We start from the raw sequence: 24,200 nt of genomic DNA on the forward strand, positions 1-24,200 counted from the left end.
TTTTAAATGGCCTTGTATTAAAACTTGCAACTGCTGAGGGGCACTGTTTGGTTGGTGGTGACTTCAATTTGGTATTGGACCCCAATTTAGATTGATCCACGCCAAGATCTCTTAATCGCTCTGAGGCTGCTTTAATTCTGCTCAGGGGGATGAGGGATTTGGGACTGTGTGATATTTGGCGGCAACTTAACCCAAACGCTAAAGACTTTTCATTCTTTTCAAATGTTCACAAGTCGTATTCCAGAATTGACATGTTTCTAAAGGCCAATTTATGCTGACAACCCAGTCCTCGCAGATGGCGGTGCAGATGGCATCTGCGAAGCCCCCCCTTTCGCAGACGCTCTGCGCACACCTCCCAAAAATTGTGACCACCGCAGACAGCCTCGCAGACAGCATCGCAGACAGCGTCGCAGACAAGAGGGCTCTGATTGGTCCACTCTACATCCGCTGTACACGCACTTCCGCTTCCCTACTTTCCCGGTTTGTTTTGTTTTCACGACCGCCATTTTTAAAAACACGAGCGAAGATGGAGCAGCACGAAGAGCGGTTGATCGAGGAAGTGAGGAAGTACGTACATCTATACGACTCCAGTTCTAGTCATTATAAGTAACCGGAGGATAAACACTCCACTAACCACACCCACCAACTACTCCTAGCGATTTCGCGACTTCGCGCCCCCTTGCGTTGTGGTGGTGAATAACATCGCGCACGCCTATTACTCCCCACTCAACGATAAATTACAACTGTCTGCGAAAAGCCATCTGCGAAAGCCTTGTCGCAAGAGCATGCAGAGGCCTTAATACCCTACAATATGGCCGCCAGGGTCACTGATTGTTCTTATCTATCAGCTACATTGTCCGATCATAATCCGATAAAAATAATCTGGGAGATTACACAATCGAAACCCTTTGCCTGGAGGTTTAAATCCTATATGCTGAAGGACCCTGAATTTATTAGATTTATGAGCGCTCACATTGATGTATTTATGGAAACGAATATTAATTCCTCATCTCATGCTTTTATATGGGAGGCCTTAAGGCCAATTTATGCTGACAACCCAGTCCTCACAGATGGCGGCGCAGATGGTGTCTGCGAAGCCCCCCCTTCGCAGATGCTCTGCATGCACCTCCCAAAAATTGTAACCACCGCAGACAGCCTCGCAGACAAGAGGGCTCTGATTGGTCCACTCTACATCTGCTGTACACGCACTTCCGCTTTCCTACTTTCCCGGTTTGGTTTGTTTTCACGACCACCATTTTTAAAAACACGAGCGAAGATGGAGCAGCACGAAGAGCGGTTGATCGAGTAAGTGAGGAAGTACATACATCTATACGATTCCAGTTCTAGTCATTATAAGTAACCAGAGGATAAACACTCCACTAACCACACCCACCAACTACTCCTAGCGATTTCGCGACTTCGCACCCCCTTGCGTTGTGGCGGTGAATAACATCGCGCACGCCTATTACTCCCCGCTCAACGATAAATTACAACTGTCTGCGAAAAGCTATCTGCGAAAGCCTTGTCGCAAGAGCATGCAGAGGCCTTTAAAAACGTATACGAGAGGCCAGATCCTATCGTATAGCTCTCACGAGATCAGAGAAAAAAAAGAAAACTCTTGCGAATTTGGAAAACGAAATAAGAGACCTGGAGCGTGATCATGCTCACACTAAAAGTGAAGTGGTGCTCAATACCTTGTCTTTAAAACGGATTCAATATAATAACTTATGTACTAATAAGGCTGAAGCTGATTTAGCTAGGACCAGCTATCATTACTACGAATTTGGTGACAAAACCAGCAAGCTACTAGCTTGGCAAATTAAAAGGGAAGAAAATGAAAAAACTATACATTCTATTATCACAGACGATGGAAGATCCATTTTTAATCCACATGATATCAATCGTGAATTTCAATTATTCTATGAGACACTATATAAGACAGAACATGGGATTGAGAACACCAAAGCAACAACATTTTTAAGTTCATTAACCCTGCCTAAACTAGATCCTGTTGATAAAAACTGCCTGGATGCTAATATATCTGAAAAGGAGGTTCTTGATGCTATGAAATCCCTTCAAAATAATAAAGCCCCTGGGCCAGATGTCTTTCCAATTGAATTCTTTAAAACCTTTTCTGATAAGCTTACAACCCCTTGAACAAACATGATCAACGAAGCACTGACTAATAAAACTCTTCCTAACTCTTTGGAATTGGCTACGATAATTTTGCTACCAAAACCGGGAAAGGATCGCCAAAAATGTACTTCTTATCGTCCTCTCAGTCTTCTGAACTCGGACTATACAATTTTATCAAAGTTAATTGCATTAAGATTGGAATGTATAATCCCCAAAATTATTAATGCTGATCAGACAGGTTTTGTTAAAAATCGATATGGATCGGACAATGTGCGTAGACTTTTTCATATAATTGAAGAGCCCACTCACAAAAGGACCCCATGCTAATACTGTCAATGGACGCGGAAAAGGCGTTCGACAGGATCAAACCCAGCTTTCTCTTTCAAACTCTTGAAGCGATGAATTTTGGAACTAAATTTATTTACTACATTAAAACACTGTTCAACGGCCGTAAAGCAAAAATTTTAACAAATGGGGTCTTATCGGATATCTTCTCACTATCCAGGGGGGGTCCGTCAGGGCTGCCCATGCTCTCCATTGTTGTTTTTGATAGCCATAGAACTTCTGGCGAGGGCCTTTCTGTGTGGAGTTTGCATGTTCTCCCCGTGTCTGCGTGGGTTTCCTCCGGGTGCTCCGGTTTCCCCCAAAGACATGCAGGTTAGGTTAACTGGTGACTCTAAATTGACTGCAGGTGTAAATGTGAGTGTGAATGGTTGTCTGTGTCTATGTGTCAGCCCTGTGATGACCTGGCGACTTGTCCAGGGTGTACCCCGCCTTTTGCCCGTAGTCAGCTGGGATAGGCTCCAGCTTGCCTGCGACCCTGTAGAACAGGATAAAGCAGCTAAAGATAATGAGATGAGATGAGATTTGGGACGAGCGAGCATAAACTGGCTTTGTATGCAGATGACCTATTAGCCTTTGTGGCTGACCCTGCAAACTCTCCCCCCCCCACCTTTTACAATATTTCCAACAGTACAGTGCAGCTTCTGGCTAAACCTTACAAAAAGTGAGGTCTTGCCCTTAAACATACTGGACAACTATATCAAGAACTTAACCAAACCTTTGCAATGGCACCCCAGTGGACTTAAATACTTGGGCATAGAAATTCAAACCTCTGTAGATAAAACCTTTAAAGAAAATTATATCAGTCTCTAGACCAGGTTAAAATAGATTTACAAAACTGGAGGGACCTTCTGTTCTCACTAATTGGCAGAGTTAATCTAATTAAGATGTCCATCCTCCCCAAATTCTTATATCTTTTTCAATGCATCCCATTTAAAGTACCCAAATTTTTCTTTGATAACTACATAAAGATTTATTTAGGTCTTCTTTGGAAAGGTAAATCCCCCAGAATCAAACTATCAATTCTTCAGGTTCCATACTCTAAAGGAGGGTTAAATCTTCCCAATTTTAGATGCTATTACCTTGCAGCTCAGTTTCGCTCAGTATGCTGTTGGCTACATGGGGACAAATGTGTGGCAAGATGGCTCCCTACTGAACAACACCAATTAAAACATGTTCCGTTGAAGTCTCTTCCTTTCCCAACCTCTAAGAAAATACTCCTAAACATTACTAAGAACCCTATCATTTTGAACTCTTTCTCTGCATGGCATGAGGCTCATGCTGTCATCGGTCTGAACATCTCTCTGTTTCGTAAAACTCCTCTATGTGATAATCCCAACATTTCCCATCGGATTACAGATGGAATATTGAGCAATTGGGTTAGTAAGGGCATAAAAGCAGTTGAAGATCTGTTTATCCAAGGTGAATTTTCAAACTTTTAACAACTGATAGAGAAATTCAAACTACCCAAACATAACTTATTTAAATATTTTCAAATTAGACACTGGATCCGCAATAACTGTTCAGACTTCCCTCATATCCCCCCGGAATCCCCGTTTGAAAAATATTTAATGTGTGAAACATTAAACACTAGTAAGGGGTTGATATCTGCTATGTATACAGTTTAATATATTTAATAGAACTTATTATACTCCATATAGACTGCACAAAATACACCACAACTCCTCTCCAAATTGTCAGAGATGTAGAACCTGTGAGAGGGACTTGCTTCATATGCTTTGGATATGTCCTAGCTTGGAAACCTATTGGAAATACATCATTAATATAGCTTCAAAAACTACAAATGTCAAGATTCCCCCTGACTCGAGGATATGGATTCTGGGAGATATACAAACTCTAGATGTAAGCTTTACTAAAAAATATTTCATATTACTTGCGGGTACAGCTGGTAAAAAATGTATTTTGCAGAATTGGAAATCAGAGTTTCCTCCATCGCAGAGACAATGGTTAAATGAATTAACATCCTACAGCACACCTGAAAAAATCTTATTCAGTGTGAGGAGGAACCCAGAGAAGTATGAAAAGATATGGGGCTCTTTCTTGGACTTACTACCATCATTACATTACTTTAATTAGTACGTCAGTATAAAACTTGCTCCCCTTTACTATTTTGTCTACTAAACTTCTATGATTTTATGATTATTTGGGACCTCATACATAATTTGATTTTGTGTGTGTGTGTGTGTGTGTGTGTGTGTGTGTGTGTGTGTGTGTGTGTGTGTGTGTGTGTGTATATGTGAGGGGTTCTGATTTTGTATGTCTGTTCCTTGTTTGTGAAATTATACATAAAAAAGACTTCAATAAAAATATCTTTAAAAAAAAAAGAAGTTACCCTGGGGTCCTTTGTGACCTCGCCGACTATTACATGCCTTGCTCTTGGAGTGATCTTTGTTGATCGACCACTCCTGGGGAGGGTAACAATGGTCTTGAATTTCCTCCATTTGTACATGATCTGTCTGACTGTGGATTGGTGGAGTCCAAACTCTTTCAAGATGGTTTTGTCTGCTTTTCCAGCCTGATGAGCATCAACAACGCTTTTTCTGAGGTCCTCAGAAATCTCCTTTGTTCATGCCACAATACACTTCCACAAACGTGTTGTGAAGATCAGGCTTTGATAGATCTCTGTTCTTTAAATAAAACAGGGTGCCAACTCACACCTGATTGTCATCCCATTGATTGTAAACACCTGACTAATTTCACCTTCAAATTAACTGCTAATCTTAGAGGTTCACATACTTCTGCCACTCACAGATATGTAATATTGGATCATTTTCCTCAATAAATAATGACCAAGTAGTTTCATTTTAGTTTCATTTGTTTAACTGGTTTCTCTTTATCTACTTTTAGGACTTGTGTGAAAATCCAATGATGTTTTAGGTCATATTTAAGCAGAAATACAGAAAATTCTAAAGGGTTCACAAACTTTCAAGCACCACTGTACATACATACATACATACATACATACATACATACATACATACATATACACACATATATATATATATATATATAAAATTTATTTATTTTCCCCAAAACTCCCCAGAGTACTTTTGCGTGTTGGGGCCGACATGCTTTAAATTTGCTGACAGGCTATTTTTTTTGCTCCGAAACTCGCTGAAAAATCACATCACATTCCTACTTTGCAATGTTTAGGGCATATTTTGAAGGAACATCAGTGTTTTGGACTGGTTTGTTGCCATGATGCACTCAAGCAGACCGGAAATACCCCTGGGAAATCCCCAAATCACAACAAACGCCCTCAAATCACTTTGCTGCTGCACTGGTACCAGGACGCTTCAGTGCTCAGTGAGATCGTGGTTTATGGTTTTTGTGTGGTGGGTATACACCTCCACATTTAAATCATGCCAAAAAGAGACGCGAACGGCACTCAGCGCCCCATAGATTCATATTTTTGACAGCTAAATGAGAATAGGACAAAAGAGTGAGAAAGAGAAGAGGAAAGAAGTAAAACTGAAGATGTTGACACAGTAGATTGTTAACGTGCTAAAAGGTGTTTGAAGCTGGCGCAGATTTAAGGGGGGGGCACACCTGGCGCGTGCCCCCCCGTCCAAAAAAAAAAGGTTTTAGTATTGCGGATACTGAGATACGCTCACCGGTTTTTATTTAATTAATAAGGTTTAAAAAAAATAAACAAATCATTATGCAGGATTAAGCTGAAGAGTTTATGGTATAAATGTATGTTTAATGATGGGGTCTAGCTTAGTTTTTTTCACTCATGACATGAATGCAGTGAAAAGCACACTGAGCGAGTCCTGTTGGATTTTAACAGGGTGCGGGAACTTTGTGCATCAACATAATAACATACTGTATTCCCGGACTGGCCCTGCGAGAACCTTGCGACTTGTCCAGGGTGTACCCTGCCTCTCGCCCATAGTTAGCCGGGATAGGCTCCAACTTGCCTGCAACCCTGTAGAACAGGATAAGTAGCTACAGATAATGGACGGATGGATGGATGGATTCCCGGACTACACTGCAGACTACATGTAAAGGGTGTGTGCCATCCATAAAAATGTTCATGGTATTGTTAACATGCATGTTCACAAGCCAAATGCTGCAGCAGGCTTACTGCGTACACACGTTGTCGGCTGTCCAGCTACTGCTCGTATTCATTAATTGGGTATCCCTGTACTTACTATACCCTGTATACATGGTACACGTGCCATTTTGGGGGTCAGCCTCACTTTGACTTTTACGACAGCGGCTGGATCGGTCTGTGAGAGATGTTGATTTTTGCAACGGCTCTGAAGAAAATCTGCTTGAAATCCCCTGAGTCTTGGGAACTAAGACTTATTATAGAACTTGTTCACATGCAACTCACACAATCATTGTTTAGTTATCTCAGTCTATTAGACTCAGGAGCTCAGACTGCAGTTACTAAAATAGTAATAATTTATTGATATAAGGTGTTTGGTGGTCAGTGTACTACACTGTAGTGTGTCATGTGGTAATGCATTATATGACAATGTAACTTTCATCAGTATTACCAGATATCAGTTGTAATTATGTTCTATGCATATACCTGCAACTCTGACTATCATTTTCAGTGACTAATAAAATGATTTTGAAAGTTCCTACTTTTAAAACATATTTCTGATACGGTAATTTTCTTTAAGAGATTTCATTTACAACATGTCTCTGACAGCTCAAAATGCATCTCTGGGCATTTAAAAACTGCAAAGCTTCCGAGGGCCTCTTGAGGTCCCCCGGCCTTACTGGGTTGGCACCCCCCTTTCTCATTTTCCTGGATCTGCCCCTGTGAAGTATTAAGTAGGCCTAAGTATAAAGGTGCTGTTCAAGATTGTGGCATTTGTGCAGTAAATGCAGTCTGCAGGGGGTATTATTTTTTTCTAAGTGCAACGGAACTCATTTAAACTTTTGGCTAGTGGTGTTCTGGCAGTGGTTCGAGTAATAAAACAGCATTGTTATATCGTACATTGTTGTCAGATGATGACTTTATTTATATTGCTCCTGTGAACCCCATGCTGCAAACCACAGCATCACAGACCTCCACTTGTTGTAGCAACCTTTTCAACCATGTTTTTTTTCCCCCCCAATTGTAAAGTGACCTTGGGTGTGAGAAAGGCGCTATATAAATTGAACTGATTATCAAATGGGCTCCCTTTAAAAAAAAGAAAATAAAAAAACCTTTATTTTAATCCTGGGGAGGACACTGTGGTTTGGGGGTTATTTTGGAGTATTTGCCTTTTCAAAGGGGACTTCTGCTATTTTGCCACAATTCATAACAGTTAAGCAATGCCTTATTGCCTTTCATTATTATTGAATGATGCAAGATAATCTGGAGATTCTAGGATAGAATGCTCAGAATGTAGAAACCAATTAAATGTGATGTTCAAAATCAAAACAATTATAGAGGAATACAGAGTAACACAGAGGGTTAAAAAATTCATACCTTAAAATACTCTACTTTGAGGAGTTCAGCTCCCTGCTTTGCTGAGGAGCTGAGGATGCAGATCGGCTCACCATGTAAATCTGGAACAACAGGAGAGAGACATTATTACTGCTTATTCCTGAAATCAAAATTATGTACACTTGGAAAAAATGAAGCTGCTGTAACCTTCAGAATAATGACATCAATACACACGCTCACAGGACAGAGATAAAAGATACGGTCCAATCGACAACTGTGGAAAACAAACCACTTTATTTTCAATTGCAATTGAGCTGCCCAATAATACCACATAAGATTTGGTAGCTGTAATCCACCTCTATTGTATGGTAGATATAACAATGTAAGCCTGAGCCTGGGACGCCTGTTGTTCCAAATGAAGGAGGAGAAGAGCTTTTCAAGTGACCGAAAAAAAGAAAGTGGGGGAGCAAGTGGAACAGATTGGAAAAGGTACAAATACTTTGGTAAAATTGACATTTTCAAGACATTGATACGCCCGATCATAGACATAGGTAATCTTGTCCACCTGTTTATGAGCTCTGTAACTCTATCTGTTATGGGATTGTAGTTCATTGGGACAATTTTGTTAATGGTAGGAGTAATCTTCACACCCAAGTACACAAAGCCTTCCACTGAAACCAGAAAAGGAGTATGAATTGGAGGGTTGAGTCTCTCATTTCCATTCATAAATAATATTACTGATTTGGTGTTATTTATTTTGTAACCTGCAAAGACACTAAAAGTGTTTGTGAGAGAAAGTAAAGTAGGTAGAGTCTGTTTCAAGTTAGAACAAAACAGAATTACATCATCTGCATATAAAGCTATGCGATGTTCAATATCTCCTATCTTTATTCCATTCAGGTTGGTGTTTTTCCGAATTGCCATAGCAAGTGGCTCGATAGCAAGAGTGAATAACAGGGGTGAAAGGGGGCAACCCTGTCTTGTCCCCCAGTGCAGTTCAAAAGGTGTTGAAAATAACCCATTTGTTAAAACTACAGCCTGTGGAGCAGCATAAAGAAGTCGAATCCAACCAAGAAATGTCCCCCCTATACCAAACCTTTGCAGAGTCTCAAATAAATACAGCCACTCCACCCTGTCAAAGGCCTTCTCAGCATCCAATGACAGAATGGCAGTGTCCGTACAGCCAGATTTATTAAACACTATATTAAGTACTCTGCGGATATTGTGAAAGCCCTGCCTTCCCTGCACAAAGCCATTCTGGTCGGAGTGAACTATTTCCGGCAAACTCAGTTCAAGTCGTCTAGCCAATACTTTACAAAGAATTTTGAGATCATTATTAAGCAGTGAAATTGGTCTGTAAGATCCACACAGAGTGGGTGTCTTCCCCGGCTTCAACAACAAAGTAATTACTGCTGTATTGAGAGAAGGAGGAAGGTATCCGCTATCCAAAGACTCCCGATACATCTCAAGCAGAGGTGGTATTAGTTTAGTTCTAAAGGTTTTAGGTTTTATATATATATATATATATATATATATATATATATATATATATATATATATATATATATATATCTCGATGGGGATCCCGTCCGGTCCAGGGGCTTCCCCCCCCTTCATGCTACCAATAGCCGCAGACAGTTCTTCGGCCTCTAGGTCAAGCTCTAGAGCAGCCTGAGAGTCTTCCTTTAGGGGAACAAAGTCTAACACATCAAGAAATTCCTTTTGTTTTTGAAAAGCTGAGGTTGAATAATCCGAACGGCATAAATTTTCATAGAAGCTTGAAAAAAATCTTATTAATCTCTTTAGGGTCACTAGTTACCAAGCCTTCATCTGTTTGTATTGTATTTATTGCTCTTTCAGTTTCCATCTGTTTAATACGCCAAGCAAGGAGCTTACTTGCTTTCTCACCCTGTTCGTAATAGGACTGCTTCAGTTTCATCAAATTTTTAGTTGCCTTATTTGTAGATAAAACATTGTATTTAGCTCTTAGCTCATTAAGTTCCACAAATAAGTGTTGAGAAGGATTTGCAAAGTAGTTTGTTTCAGTATCCTTTATCTTTTTTCCAGTTGTTCCATCTCCAATCTACACTGCTTATGTTTGAAGCTTGTGAAGCTTATCATCTGGCCCCTCAAAAAGGCCTTAAAAGCCTCCCAACGTATAGCAGCTGATGTCTGGTTTGTATTATATTATATTCAAAATAGTAAATCAATTTGTGTTCCAATAAACTCCATAAATTTTGGATCCCCAAGCCAAAATGCCTGGAGACGCCATCTTGGGGAGTAATTCAAAGATTGGGGCATGTCCAGGATAAATGAAACCGAAGCATGAGCTGAAATTATAATGCTATCATACCAGGAACGTGAGACAGTAGATACTAAGGAGGCAGAAACCAAAAAGTAATCAATTCTGGAGAATGTATTTATGTACTAGAGTAGCAAGAGATGATTCTCTCTCCAGATGTCAATTAAATTAAATTCTTTAATATACTGTAGCAGCTCCTTTCTTGTCTGATTATGGGAAGAATCAATTTCAGTAGCTCTATCCATTCCAGGCTGTAGAGCACAATTAAAGTCCCCACCTATGATAAAGTTGCCAGGTAAAATAGCCAAGGACAAAAACAGGTGTCTAAAAAAAGACGGATTATCTTCATTGGGCCCATATATATTAACCAAATTAAATCGAACTGAGAGAATTTCACACTGAATAATGAGGTATCTGCCTAATTGATCTTCATCCACACTAATAAGACTTTTTTTTTTTTTACTGATGCACAGAATTGTGTATCAGTGTAATTACCCCACGTGACTGTGAACTGAAAGAGGCTGAGAATACTCGACCAGGCCACCTCCTCCTCACTTTGATTACAAGTGCGTCTCCTGGATAAAAACTATTTTAGCTTTTAACTGTTTGATCCTACACATAACCTCTTTTAGCTTGACAAGTTTGTTTAAACCCCTTACATTCCAAGATGTAAACTGAAGTTCAGATGACATGTTGTAGTGACAATGAAATTGACTGTAGTAAACTTGAAATGACTGAAAACTAAAGACAAATCATAATAAAAAAATGAAATGAAAAATATGTGCCTTAGAACACTATGAACATAACTGAGTGTACATCCCCAACTAAGATACACCCATCCCTCCCACAGAACACACATCCAAACCATGGAGCCTAACTGGTCCGCCTGCGTCCACCACGCAGTGAGGAACAGCATGCCCAACAACCGTAGCAGAGCCCCGCATGAAAAAACATTAATACAAGTACAACTACGTTTATAGCAACCAAACAGCTATTTTGCACGATTTAAACAGCGTTCAAAATAACTCCCTGTGAGGTCAGAGAGCAAAGTTCAGTGACTTAAACATACCAGCCAGCCATACAATCAGATCTCAGGTTGTCTCTTTTCCTGCGGATCCCGGGGTACAGTCCTTCAAACCGTGCACAAAATCCTTCACTCCTGCTGCGGTATCAAAGACGTATCGTCTCCCCTCAATGGTCACCAGGAGTTTAGCCGGGTGAATTATCCCATAGTGCAGAGTTGGGATGGAGAGGGAAGCCAGCTCTTTCTTCACCAAGTCGAAGACTTTCCTCCGCCTGACCAGATCAGCAGAAACGTTGGGGAAAAACATGACTCTCTGGTTGTCATAGAGTATTTCCCCCTTGCTCCTGGCAGCCGTCATGACCCGAGACTTGTCCGCGTAGTTTAGGAACTTCATGATTACCACTCTGGGACGCACACCAGAGCGGCCCCCTGCCTCAGCAGCATTAATGCCAGCTCCGCCGATTCTGTGCGCCCTCTATCAATACGGGTCGTGGAAAATTATGTTCATCAAGCACTTCAGGAATCCACCTTTCCAGAAAGGCACACATATCAGACCCTTCTACCTTCTCTGGGAGACCGACCAGGCGAAGATTCGAGCGGCGGGCTCGGTTTTCCAAGTCGTCCACTTTTGAGACTAGCTCTTCAATAGCCGCCTTCATGGTGCTGGTCTGTGTTTTCAGTGATGCTACATCATCTTGATTGGTGCTAATTCTGTCCTCCGCTTCAGTAACACGTGATGACACTGCTTTCAGATCACTCTGTATTCCCTCAATAGCACTGAACAGGCCGTCAAACCTCAGTACAAATTCTCCTTTCATTGCGCTAATGGCGTTAAGAATCGGGTTCGAGCTATCCACCATAACTGAGTCTCCATTGCTAGCATTAACATCTGCCATTCCCGAAACACCTGTAGCTTCTGCTTTAGATGATTTCTGAGTTTTTGCAGCTTGTTTCGGAGGCATTTAGGCTGGTTGTTCTTGATTCCGCACAAAATTGTGACTACTCACAGGTCTTATACTGGCTGTTTGGTTAGTTTATTCTCTGAATTTCCACGGGAGCTCCCACACACGTGTGTTCAGCACAGCACCATAACCCGAAAGTCAGGATGCTCTTTTTATACCCAATCATGTTACTGACCTCCTGCTTATCAACCGAATTATGTTTTTTAGCATTAAACAACTTTTCCAGTCTTTTGTTGCCACTGTCCCAACTTTTTTTTTAAACATGCTGCTAGCACTAAATTTAAAATGAGCATATATTTAAAAAAAAAAAAAAAAATCTTAATTTCAACATTTGGCATGTTGTCTTTGTACTATTGTCAATGAAATATAGGGTTTCCATGATTTGCAATTCATCACATTCTGTTTTTATTTACAGTTTCCACAGCATCCCAACATCTTTGGAATTGGGGTTGTAGATTCAGTAGGGGTTAATCAGAAGATCATAGGACCTCCTCATAATGGTGGTCACACTCTTGATCTAATACTAACTTTCAGATTAAATATAGAAAATACAGTCACGCTTCCACAGTCTAAAGCTATTTTAGATAATTTCAATTATGACTTAATGTGGCAGCGGGGGCGTGGTCAAGCGTCGGTCTGTGACCGGAGGGCGGAGTCAGGGAAGGTAAGTGGCAGAATCACTGCACCTGATGTTGATTAACGTGTGTTTGTGTGTCTTCCCCAGTGACCGCGCCCTATTTAAGGAGACAGCGAGAGCAGAGGAGGGCTCTCTCCCAAACCAGACACCTGATGTGTGTATGCACGTGTCTGGCTGTGTGTGTATGTTTATGAGAGACCACTGAAAAGTGTATAAAAATAAAAAGAGTTACGAAACTCAGTTCTGGCCTGCCGTCTTCTGTGCTCCTCCCACTCCTACGAACTGCCACAGTGGTGCCGAAACCTGGGATTTGGAGCGCAGAAGAACAACAGCCCCATGGAGTCCTCCCCTTTCGCCGACCTGGTCCACGCCCTCGCCACGGCCCAGCAGAGCCAGCACCAGGCGCTAGTCGCCCTCCGGAAAGAGCAAGAGCCACGGTTTGAGGCCCTGGTGCTGCCGCAGCAGGAAGATCGACAGGCGTTCCGGCACCTCCTCGCGTCGGAGGGGTCCACCACCTCCACCGCCGCGGGCCCTTCCCCCCCTCACCCTAACGAAGATGGGCCCGCAGGACGACCCCGAGGCCTTCCTCACACTCTTTGAACAGGTAGCAGAGACCTTGGGCTGGCCGGTGGAACAGCGCGCGGCGCGCCTCCTCCCCCTACTAATGGGCGAGGCGCAGCTGGCCGCGCTACAGCTCCCCGCCGACTGCCGGCTGGCCTACGCGGACCTTCACCGGGCCGTCCTCCAGCATGTGGAGCACACCCCTGAACAACAGCGACAGCGCTTCCGCGCTTTGCACTTGGAGGAAGTCGGCCGGCCGTTCACGTTTGGCCAGCAACTCCGGGACGCCTGCTGGCGGTGGTTGAGGGTCGACAACCGCGATGCTGAGGGAATCAATCAATCATCGATCAGGTGGTACTGGAGCAGTTCATCGCTCGCCTACCAGCAGGAACCGCAGGGTGGGTCCAGTGCCACCACCCGGCGTCACTGGATCAGGCAGTCGAGCTGGCGGAGGACCATTTGGCGGCTGTCCTGACGGCAGGACAGCAGACAACCTCTTCTTCCCTCTCCTCTCTCTCTCTCTCTCTCTCTCCTGTGTCTCATCCTCGCCTCGTTCCCCCACCACGGAGGCGGGGCCCGGCGCCACCCCAGCCGGCCCGCCGCACCCGCAGTGCCCTCCCGTTTCTCCCTTCTGTGTCTGTCTCCCCCCCTCAGGTGAGTGAGCCCCAGAGCACCAGTGCAGAGAAGAAGCCCGGGCCAGTTTGCTGGCGTCGCGGGGAGCCAGGCCACCTCCAACAGCAGTGCTCAGTAATGGAGGTGGGCGTGGTGGTTTGGATCCCCGACACGCCAGGAGCCACCCTCGATCGGGCCGGAGCATATCGCATACCGGTGAGTGTCCAAGAGGATACATATCAGGCGTTGGTGGACTCTGGCTGTAATCAGACCTCAATCCACCAAAGCCTGGTGCAAGACGAGGCATTGGGGGAGCACAATTGGTGAAGGTGTGTGTGCATGGGGATGTTCACAACTAGTGTCGGTCCACATTCTTTTTCGAGGGGAAAAATTTAGAGTAAAGGCGGCGGTTAATCCTCGCCTTACCCACTTGATAATTTTGGGGACTGATTGGCCGGGATTCGGGGAATTAATGAGTCATTTAGTGAAGAATGGGTCCTGCCGTAGTTCTGCACGGGGAGGTCCCGGTGTCGCATTGGCGGGAGCAGCTGTCGCAGAGCCGTCTACGTCATCTCCGCGTCAGAGTGAGGAGCCGCCGGCTCCTCCTCCTTCTATTGGGGAATCCCTTGCAGATTTTCCACTACAGTAGTCGCGAGACGAGACTCTGCAGCATGCGTTTGACCAAGTGAGAGTAATCGATGGTCAAATGCTCCAGCCAAACGCCACCCCGTCCTTCCCCTATTTTTCTATTATGAAGGATAGATTATACCGAGTTACGCAGGACACTCAGACTAAAAGAGCAAGTCACACAGCTTTTGATTCCAAAGAGCTGCCGGGAATTGGTATTCCAGGCGGCTCACTTTAATCCCATGGCTGGACACTTAGGTCAGGATAAGACACTAGCCTGAATAATGGCCTGGTTCTATTGGCCAGGGATTTGCGGCGATGTCCGTAAGTGGTGTATGGCGTGCCGCGAATGCCAGTTAGTAAATCCAGCGGCCATTCCAAAAGCGCTTTTGCACCCTCTCCCATTAATCGAGACCCTGTTCGAAAGAATTGGGATGGATCTCATTGGGCCATTACGAGGTCAACACGAGGGTACCACTTTATTTTAGTTCTGGTGGACTATGCAACGCGATACCCGGAAGCAGTGCCTCTTCGCAATATCTCAGCACATAGTATTGCGGAAGCGCTCTTCCGCATCATGTCCCGAGTTGGAATCCCGAAAGAGATTCTGACTGACCAAGGCACCTCGTTTATGTCACGTACACTAAACAAACTGTATGGGTTATTAGGTATTAAGCCAAGCCGCACCAGCGTGTATCACCCACAAACAGACGGTTTAGTTGAACGGTTCAATCGCACCCTCAAGAATATAATTAAAAAATTCGTAAGTGAGGACGCACGTAATTGGGATAAATGGCTTGAACCCTTATTTGCAGTGCGCGCAAAACTCCACACACTCACACACCTAACCCAGGAGAATTTGCGGCAGGCCCAAGAACGGCAAACCCGCCTGTACGACAGGGGTACACGCCTTAGGGAGTTTGCATCAGGAGATAAAGTACTCGTACTGTTGCCCACGTCGAGCTCCAAATTGATCACCAAGTGGCAAGGACCCTTTGAGGTCACACGGCGAGTCGGGGACGTCGACTACAAGGTGAGGCGAACGGACAGGGGTGGGGCACTACAGATTTACCACCTCAATCTGCTCAAACTCTGGAATGAGGAGGTCCCCGTGGCGTTGGTGTCGGTGGTTCCGGAGAAGGCGGAGCTGGGGCCGGAGGTTCAAAAGGGAGCATTGGCATCGCGTACCTCTCCGGTCCCCTGTGGAGACCACCTCTCCCTGACCCAACTTGTGGAGGTTACCCAGTTGCAGACCGAGTTTTTGGACTTGTTCTCGCCCCTGCCCGGCCGCACCGACCTCATAGAGCACCACATTGAGACGCCCTGGGGGTGGTCGTGCGTAGCCGCCCTTACAGGCTACCCGAACACAAGAAAAAAGTGGTTCGGGAAGAACTCGAGGCCATGCTCGAAATGGGCATCGTCGAGTAGTCCCACAGTGACTGGAGCAGCCCGGTGGTCTTGGAAAAGTCAACGTGGTGTCTAAATTCAACGCGTACCCAATGCCTTGTATTGATGAGTTGCTCGATCGACTAGGCACGGCTCGCTTTTACTCAACACTGGATTTGACAAAGGGTTATTGGCAGATCCCCTTGACTCCATTATCCCGAGAAAAACGGCCTTTTCCACACCGTTCGGCTTACACCAGTTTGTCACACTTCCTTTTGGGCTGTTTGGGGCACCCGCCACGTTTCAGCAGCTAATGGATAGGGTCCTCCGCCCCCCCGCATACCTCGACAACATCATTATTCATAGCAATGACTGGCCGCGGCACCTACAACACCTGAGGGCCGTCCTTAGGTCGCTGAGGCGAGCTGGTCTCACAGCCAACCCGAAGAAGTGTGCGATTGGGCGGGTGGAAGTACGGTATCTGGGCTTCCACTTGGGCAACGAGCAGGTGCGTCCCCAAATTAACAAGACAGCAGCAATTGCGGCCTGCCCGAGGCCCAAGACCAAAAAGGGGGTGAAACAGTTCCAGGGGCTGGCTGGCTACTATCGTAGGTTTATCCCTAATTATTCGGATGTCACCAGCCCGCTGACTGATCTGACTAAAAAGGGGGCACCAGATCCGGTCTAGTGGATGGAGCAATGCCAGCGGGCTTTTTCTGAGGTGAAAGCTGCACTGTGTGGGGGGGCCACTGTTACACTCCCCTGACTTTTCTCTCCCCTTTATGTTACAGACTGATGCGTCGGACAGAGGGCTGGGGGCTGTTTTGTCCCAGGAGGTGGAGGGGGAGGACCACCCAGTGCTATACTCGTATATCAGTAGGAAGCTGTCGGTGCGTGAGGGGCGCTACAGCACCATTGAAAAAGAGTGCCTGGCAATCAAGTGGGCGGTCCTCGCCCTCCGTTACTACCTGCTGGGACGCCCTTTCACCCTCTGTTCGGACCATGCACCCCTCCAGTGGCTCCACCACATGAAGGATGCCAACGTGCGGATCACCTGTTGGTATCTGGCACTCCAACCCTTTAACTTCAAGGTGATCCACAGGCCGGGGGCGCAGATGGTCGTGGAGGACTTCCTCTCCCGTCGGGCGGGGGGTGGGGAGTCGGCTGCAGGCTGGACGGCCGCCCGGCCTGAGACGGGCGGTGGGGGTATGTGGCAGCGGGGGCGTGGTCAAGCGTCGGTCTGTGACCGGAGGGCGGAGTCAGGGAAGTGGCAGAATCACTGCACCTGATGTTGATTAACGTGTGTTTGTGTGTCTTCCCCAGTGACCGCATCCTATTTAAGGAGAGAACGAGAGCAGAGGAATACTCTCTCCCGAACCAGACACCTGATGTGTGTGCGCATATGTCTGGCTGTGTGTGTATGTTTATGAGAAACCACTGAAAAGTGTATAAAAATAGAGTTACGAAACTCAGTTCTGGCCTGCCGTCTTCTGTGCTCCTCCCACTCCTACGAACTGCCACACTTAATAATAACCTTGGCATGCTATCGCACCAAACGTACATTAATGTCAACTACTGTTTTATCAATCTCATGTGTCTCCTAGACATGTCAACTTTGATTGGATCACTGATAGCCCCACAGAACCTGATCAGGCAACTGAACGTTCAGCATCAATGTTTCACTCAACCCTAGATCAGGGGTTCTTAACCGTTCCTACTGTAAGGCCTGTCTATTCATACTTGTAACAAGTCAGGACCCATTAAAAAAGATCCCCAATTATTTTGGCTCATCTATTCTATTAGAATCTAATAACCTACTGTAAAGTGTATTAATGGGATCCCATCACTCCCTGTTACAGATGGGAGCCCAGCAATTAAATAAATGCAATAAAAACAAACTCTTTAATTGTAGGTATTGTATTTAAAACTGTAAGGATGTACCAGAAGCCAACATCAAACCATGCATACAGGGATTACTCAGTCAAAAGGGATTAATGATCCAAAAGTGAAGTCTGGTCTATTGACACAAGAACTTTGGAGAGAGATGGGAAGGGATCGGGAAACGACCTCGGGTCAGAATCGAACCCGGGTCCCCGGACCCATGGCATGGCGCCCCATCCACCTGAGCCACGACGCCCCAATTGACACAAGAACTTAATGCCATGTTTGTGTACAGAAAACAAGCAAGCTATTAAAACCAAGAATTATACTCAAAAGAAGTGGATACAGAAACCACTCAATGGGATAGATCCTTACACACTAACAAAGAAGGATTTTTCCTATGAATTGGAAAATGATCTATCCGTTGAGTTCCCCGACATCTCAAACTACCTGGTGCTGCAGACATCGTTCTACACGAAACAGATGAAAACCTGGAAGAGCATGGAGGCATCCAACTTTTTATATGTGGCTGGGTTAAAGATCTGGGGATCAGGACACAAGATAAGCAGCGGCAGACAGATCTAAGTGCAGGAAGTGTGTTTATGAGCAGGTGTGATATTTACAGAAAGCAGAGTATTTAAACAGCGTTATAAACATGGCTGGAAACAAATGTGATAATGATAATGCTTCGCAAAGTCTCCATGAAAACAGCGTCTGTATCTGTGTGTGCTAGTTCCGCTCAAATCAGTATCAGGTGTTTCCCATAACGACTGGGTCCCAAGCACGTGCACAACACGCTCCATAAGAGTGCGCGACCGCTCAACTCAGGCCCGCAAAGGCGTGACCATCAAGTGTTTGCATGCTGTGTAACCACAACTTTTAGCTCACGGGTATATCGCCAACAAAATGCCTCATTTTCATTGATAACCCATCGCAAAGCATCGCGAGCTGTAGTGTGACCATAGCTTAATGAGGCGGGTGTGACGTCGGATGCAATCCTGCAATTGTACTCTACTACGAGTAAAAAATTAACTTCAACTTGGAGAAAAAAAGAAAAAAAATATATATCGCAGCCCACTAGATGGTGCTTCGCGGCCCAATACCCCATGGTTGAGAAACACTGCCCTAGGTAACGTACAGTGCTCTCTATGATTATTGCTCCCCTTGTAAAGTTGAGTAAAATGGGTAAGAAAAAAAAATCCACCTTTTGGTGAAGTAGCTTCATCTCACACTGAAAAATGAAAAAAAAAATCCAACCTTTATTTAAAATAAATTTATTCTGAGAAAAACAAATCCTTCATCAAGAAATAATCAATTTTCAACAGTGGGCCACAATTTAGGACCACCTATTCAACTAATGTCCACTGCATAAGCAGAAGTCCATACTCGTCTCATCTTCATCCGCTTTATCCGGGGCCGGGTCACGGAGGCAGCAGTCTGAGCATGGAAGCCCAAACTTCCCTTTCCCCAGACACCTCGGCCAGCTCCTCGGGAAGAACACCGAGGCGTTCCCAGGCCAGCCGAGAGACATAGTCCCTCCAGCGTGTCCTGGGTCTTCCCCGGGGCCTCCTCCCGGGGGGACATGCCTGGAACACCTCCCCAGGGAGGCGTCCAGGAGGCATCCGAAAGAGATGCCCAAGCCACCTCAGCTGATTCCTCTCGATGTGGAGGAGCAGTGGCTCTACTCCGAGCTCCTCCCGAGTGACTGTGCTTCTCACAGTCCATACTCATTCACAAGTTTTGATTTCTTCTTCTTTATAACTTCTGGCAGATTAGGCACAGGAAGCACATTGCTGCCTCTCTCCAGTTAAAAACAACACATTTGATCTTTGCAAAGAGAAATTATGTACATGTTTATTTGCATCTAGAGTGGGGAAGTGAGATTATAGATCACAAGTAGTCACTTGAGACCATCCTAATGCAATGTGTGAACTGACGTGCTGACAGCTGTCCACTTGTGATAACCCAGGACACACCTTAATGCCAGGTGTGAACAGGGACATAGTTTAGCTGCACCATGTGGTCTGAGTGTCATATTTTGTGTTCAACTGCAGGCAGCAGTATTTCATTGCGTTTTATTTTTGGTCCATGTTCCATTTCCTAAAAAAGAATGATGTAGCTGGAAAATATAATTTATACTAGCACAGTAAGTTTGTTAAACTTGATAAAAAATATAGACGCTTGCACAAGCATAAAAACCAAACAAATACCGTATAAGCACTTTCACCACTATGTTATTACAGTAATTTGTAGAGATAATGATTATTTCATATTTTTGTATGGCAATTTTCATGTAATTTTTTTCATTTGTAAATATATAGACCAATGTAATGTTTAGGCAGGAAAGTGTCTGCACACTGCCGTGTTGCCTGCTGACCAAAGCACGTATAAAGATTGTAACTGCCATGTCCACTGCAAGTCGCAAGTAAAACTACATCATCCCAGACTGGTGTGCATCACTGATTCAGTGATGAACACCCAACACAACGGTCACACTTAATAACCACTAGGGTCACAGGGGTTGAAATTCGGCTACTGGTTTGTTTATACTTTGGATAATAATAAATAAATAAATAAATAAATAAATAAATAAACCACCACCTACTTTTCACAGGTATAAATAAAACAGTCTTTCACATCTCTAGTTAAGACAAGTTGTAAAATTCTGTGATGTAACTGAGGTTGTGGAATTGTTAGGGCCATATTTTACACCATGCTGACAGTACTGACTTTTCTAACTCTGTTTTTGCCCCATTGTTTTCAGGGGTGTAGTTGCCTACCATTATACCCCTGAAAACAATGGGGCAAAAACAGAGTTAGAAAAAGCCAGTAGTGTCTTATGGCTGTGTGTTTGCATGCAATATCATGCATGTGTGTGTATTAGTGGTGTAACTCAGTGCCACATCTGTATTTTTAATGAGTCGTAAGTCATTAAAAATACAGTTCTGTCAGGACCACTCCGTCAAGGAACTTTATCTACGTTGCAATATTTGCAACAAGTTGTATTTGGCAGGTGTCTCTGTTCTGGGACTTCCCTGCCCTTCCATAAGCCTATGTGGAAAGCCTTGGAAGAGCACCTCCCTACCCTTCCATGTGCCTGTATGGAACGGCTAAAGCAGGGAGGGCAGCAGCAATGGAAATGGCATGGATTAAGGGACCTCCCTGCCCTTCCACGTGTCTACGTGGAAAGCCTTGAGGCAGGGAGAGCACCTCCCTGCCCTTCCATGTGCCTGCATGGAACGGCTAAAACAGGGAGGGTGGCAGCAATGGAAAGCACACCTCTCTGCCCTTCCATGTGCCTACATGGAAAGGCTAAAGCAGGGAGAGCAGCAGCAAGGACGGTTTCTATTAGAAGGTCTGTATAAGACCGAAGCACCCACCCCTTATTGGAGGATGGCTGCCTTTGAAACAGTGAACTATAAAGGCACTGAGCTGTGAAGTGAACATCATATTGTTACAATGACATCCATCAAAGAGCTGGATATGTTATACAGTAAATGAACAGTCAGTCCATGAAGTTGTGTTGGAAGCAGAAAAAAGGGCAAGCGTAAGAATCTTGGTCTCTTTGACAAGGGTCAAATGCAATGGTTAGATGACCGAGTCGACACATCTCCAAAATTGTAGGTCATGGGGGTGTTCCTAGTGTGCAGTGATTTATTATCTATCAGAAAGTAGTCCAAGGAAGGACAATCAGCAAACCACGGAAGAGCACCTGTAGCACAACTTGCCAAGAAAGTTAATGCTGGCTATGACAGAAAGGTGTTAGAATGCACAGCACATTGTGGCTTGCTTTGTATGGGCTGAGTAGCTGCAGACTGGTCAGGGCGCTCATGCTGACTCCTGTCCGCCAAGGAAAGACCCTACAATAGGCAAGTGAGCATCAGAACTGAACCATAGAGCAATAGAAAAAGGTGGCCTGGACTGGGTCATGAGCAGGCAACAATGATACAGAAATGACACTGATTAATAGTCAGACAGCATAAAAGGGGAGGAACTGGGGTGGAGGTGGGCTGCAAAATGGCTTGCAGAAGAAGCAACAAAGGTAGGCAGGTTAAAGCAACTTAAATAGGTGCTCTATAAGAAATATGCCACTAGAACGCGTAGAAGGGAATCAGCTGAGCTGACAGCTGATGTGGGCTGGCTTGAGATCAACTGCAGTCAGCTGATGTAGCTGGGATTGAGGACTGAGCTTGACTTCGTAGCCTGCCAGAATTTACACTTTGCATAAATTTCTGTCAGAACCACTTCATCAAGGAACTTTATCTCATCTCATTATCTCTAGCCGCTTTATCCTGTTCTACAGGGTCGCAGGCAAGCTGGAGCCTATCCCAGCTGACTATGGGCGAAAGGCGGGGTACACCCTGGAAAAGTCACCAGGTCATCACAGGGCTAACACATAGACACAGACAACCATTCTCACTCACATTCACACCTACGGTCAATTTAGAGTCACCAGTTAACCTAACCTGCATGTCTTTGGACTGTGGGGGAAACCGGAGCACCCGGAGGAAACCCACGTGGACATGGGGAGAACATGCAAACTCCGCACAGAAAGGCCCTCGCCGGCCACGGGGCTCGAACCCGGACCTTCTTGCTGTGAGGCGACAGCTCTAACCACTACACTACCGTGCCGCCCCGGAACTTTATCTACGTTGCAATACTTACAACTAGTTGTATTTGGCAGGTGGCTCTGTTCTGGGACCTCCATGCCTTATGTGCATATGTAGAAAGTCTTGGGGTAGAGAGAGCACACCTCCCTGCCTACATGGAAAGACTAAAGCAGGGAGAGCCACAGCAAAACCCCCAAAACCACAACACCAGGCAGACCTCTCTGGCCTTCCATGTTTTCATGGAAGAGCCAGCAAGAGGAGCTCACTGAACTATTAAGTCAGAAGCAAATTAAACCAAGATGAAATACAGTGAGGCGAGTTACCTTAAGCCTAGGTCACAACCGGACGTATGATTTTTTGGCCGTGCGATTTTTGGCATTTCCCAAATCGCTGCGTTTTTTTTGTTCGTGGAGAAAGACGCACGTTGGCCGTAAGTTTGTCTTGCAACCTGAAAAAAACGTAAGCACCCATAGAGTTTGTTTGACATGACAAAGAACCTCTGCGGCCGGTCTGCGGCCAGTCTACGGCTCGAAAATCAGCACATCACACGCGCGCCCTCCGTGCGTTTCACATGCGCCCTCCATGCGTTTCTTGCGTTTTTTGCACGTAGACCAGCCGTAGGAGCACGTACGGCCGGTTGTGACCTAGGTTATATCTAGTAAGATTATATAGAGAGCCTGAGGAGCTATGCAATAACATTTATTATTTAATCTAGCACAGTTTGAATGAACGGGGTCGGTCAGGCTGGATGGTGCTGCCTCCAGGCACCATTGGAGAAATTCTGAATTTCAAAGCGAGACAAGAATCAGTCATTTGTTGTCCAAGCCTGGAATGTGGGCTGTTCAAACAATGAAATTATCCAACGCAGAAGACCTGTGAGCCACGTCACAAATCTATTAATAATGGAACGGAGGAGCACCCTTGTTAATGATGTTTACAGCTTCCTCATGAGCACAAAAATAGGATTTGCTTCTTGAACAGTGTTTACCCCACAGAAGATGAGCAGCATGATTGGGTAGATTCCATTAGAGCAGGGGAAAAATTGTTAGCTGACAAGGATGACAATTCTTTTGGCTACGCATTGGCAAACCGCTGATTATTGAACACAGCAGTCAGCTGATGTCGCTGGGATTGAGGGCTGACCTTAACTTCGTGGCCTGCCAGAACTTACACTATGCTCGATATGTGTTACACCACTAATACACACACACACACACACACACACGCATAATATCGCATGCAAACACAAAGCCATAAGTTAAATTTAGATGTGTGAGAAACACTGCATTACTGAAACGAATTCACTTATGTTTGTGTTCTACAAACCTGGAATGTCCGGGCACTTCACAGAAATGGTCTTGATGTATGTGGTGGCCAGCATGTCAAATTTGTGAACTTTGGTGTCAATTCCAAGCTCAGCTGCATGCAAGACCAAAAATGGACACTCAACACCATTCTTTGGCTTATTCAGTGTCAGCAGGACCTGCACAAAAATAAATTTTGCTTAAACACTGTACGAAAAAGCTACCAGCTAATAGATAACCAAACATATGAGCTCAGAGCTGTTGCTGTACTGTACCTCTATGATTTCAAACTTGAGGAGAACACTGACAGCATTTTCACTTAAGTCTTCACTGGATGGCTCTGCTGGGTGGCTTTCTGTCTCCACAGGAAGTATGTCTTTGAGTTCTTCATTTGTTTCAGGTTTAT

General features: G+C 44.8%; 1 protein-coding gene across 2 annotated transcripts in view; it reads right to left on the reverse strand.

Moving 5' to 3' along the window:
• Nucleotides 1-24,200, reverse strand: part of vps13c (vacuolar protein sorting 13 homolog C) — a 353,158-nt gene that overhangs the window by 199,790 nt on the left and 129,168 nt on the right. For both annotated transcript variants that reach the window (XM_060941799.1, XM_060941800.1), the window contains exons 36-38: nucleotides 24,070-24,200; nucleotides 23,817-23,973; nucleotides 7,931-8,010 (exon numbers count right to left, since the gene is read on the reverse strand). In XM_060941799.1, the coding sequence (XP_060797782.1) occupies nucleotides 7,931-8,010; nucleotides 23,817-23,973; nucleotides 24,070-24,200 (368 nt within the window). The remainder of the gene's footprint in view (nucleotides 1-7,930; nucleotides 8,011-23,816; nucleotides 23,974-24,069) is intronic.

Source organism: Neoarius graeffei, chromosome 15 (genome assembly GCF_027579695.1).
Source record: "Neoarius graeffei isolate fNeoGra1 chromosome 15, fNeoGra1.pri, whole genome shotgun sequence".
Classification (NCBI taxonomy): domain Eukaryota; kingdom Metazoa; phylum Chordata; class Actinopteri; order Siluriformes; family Ariidae; genus Neoarius; species Neoarius graeffei.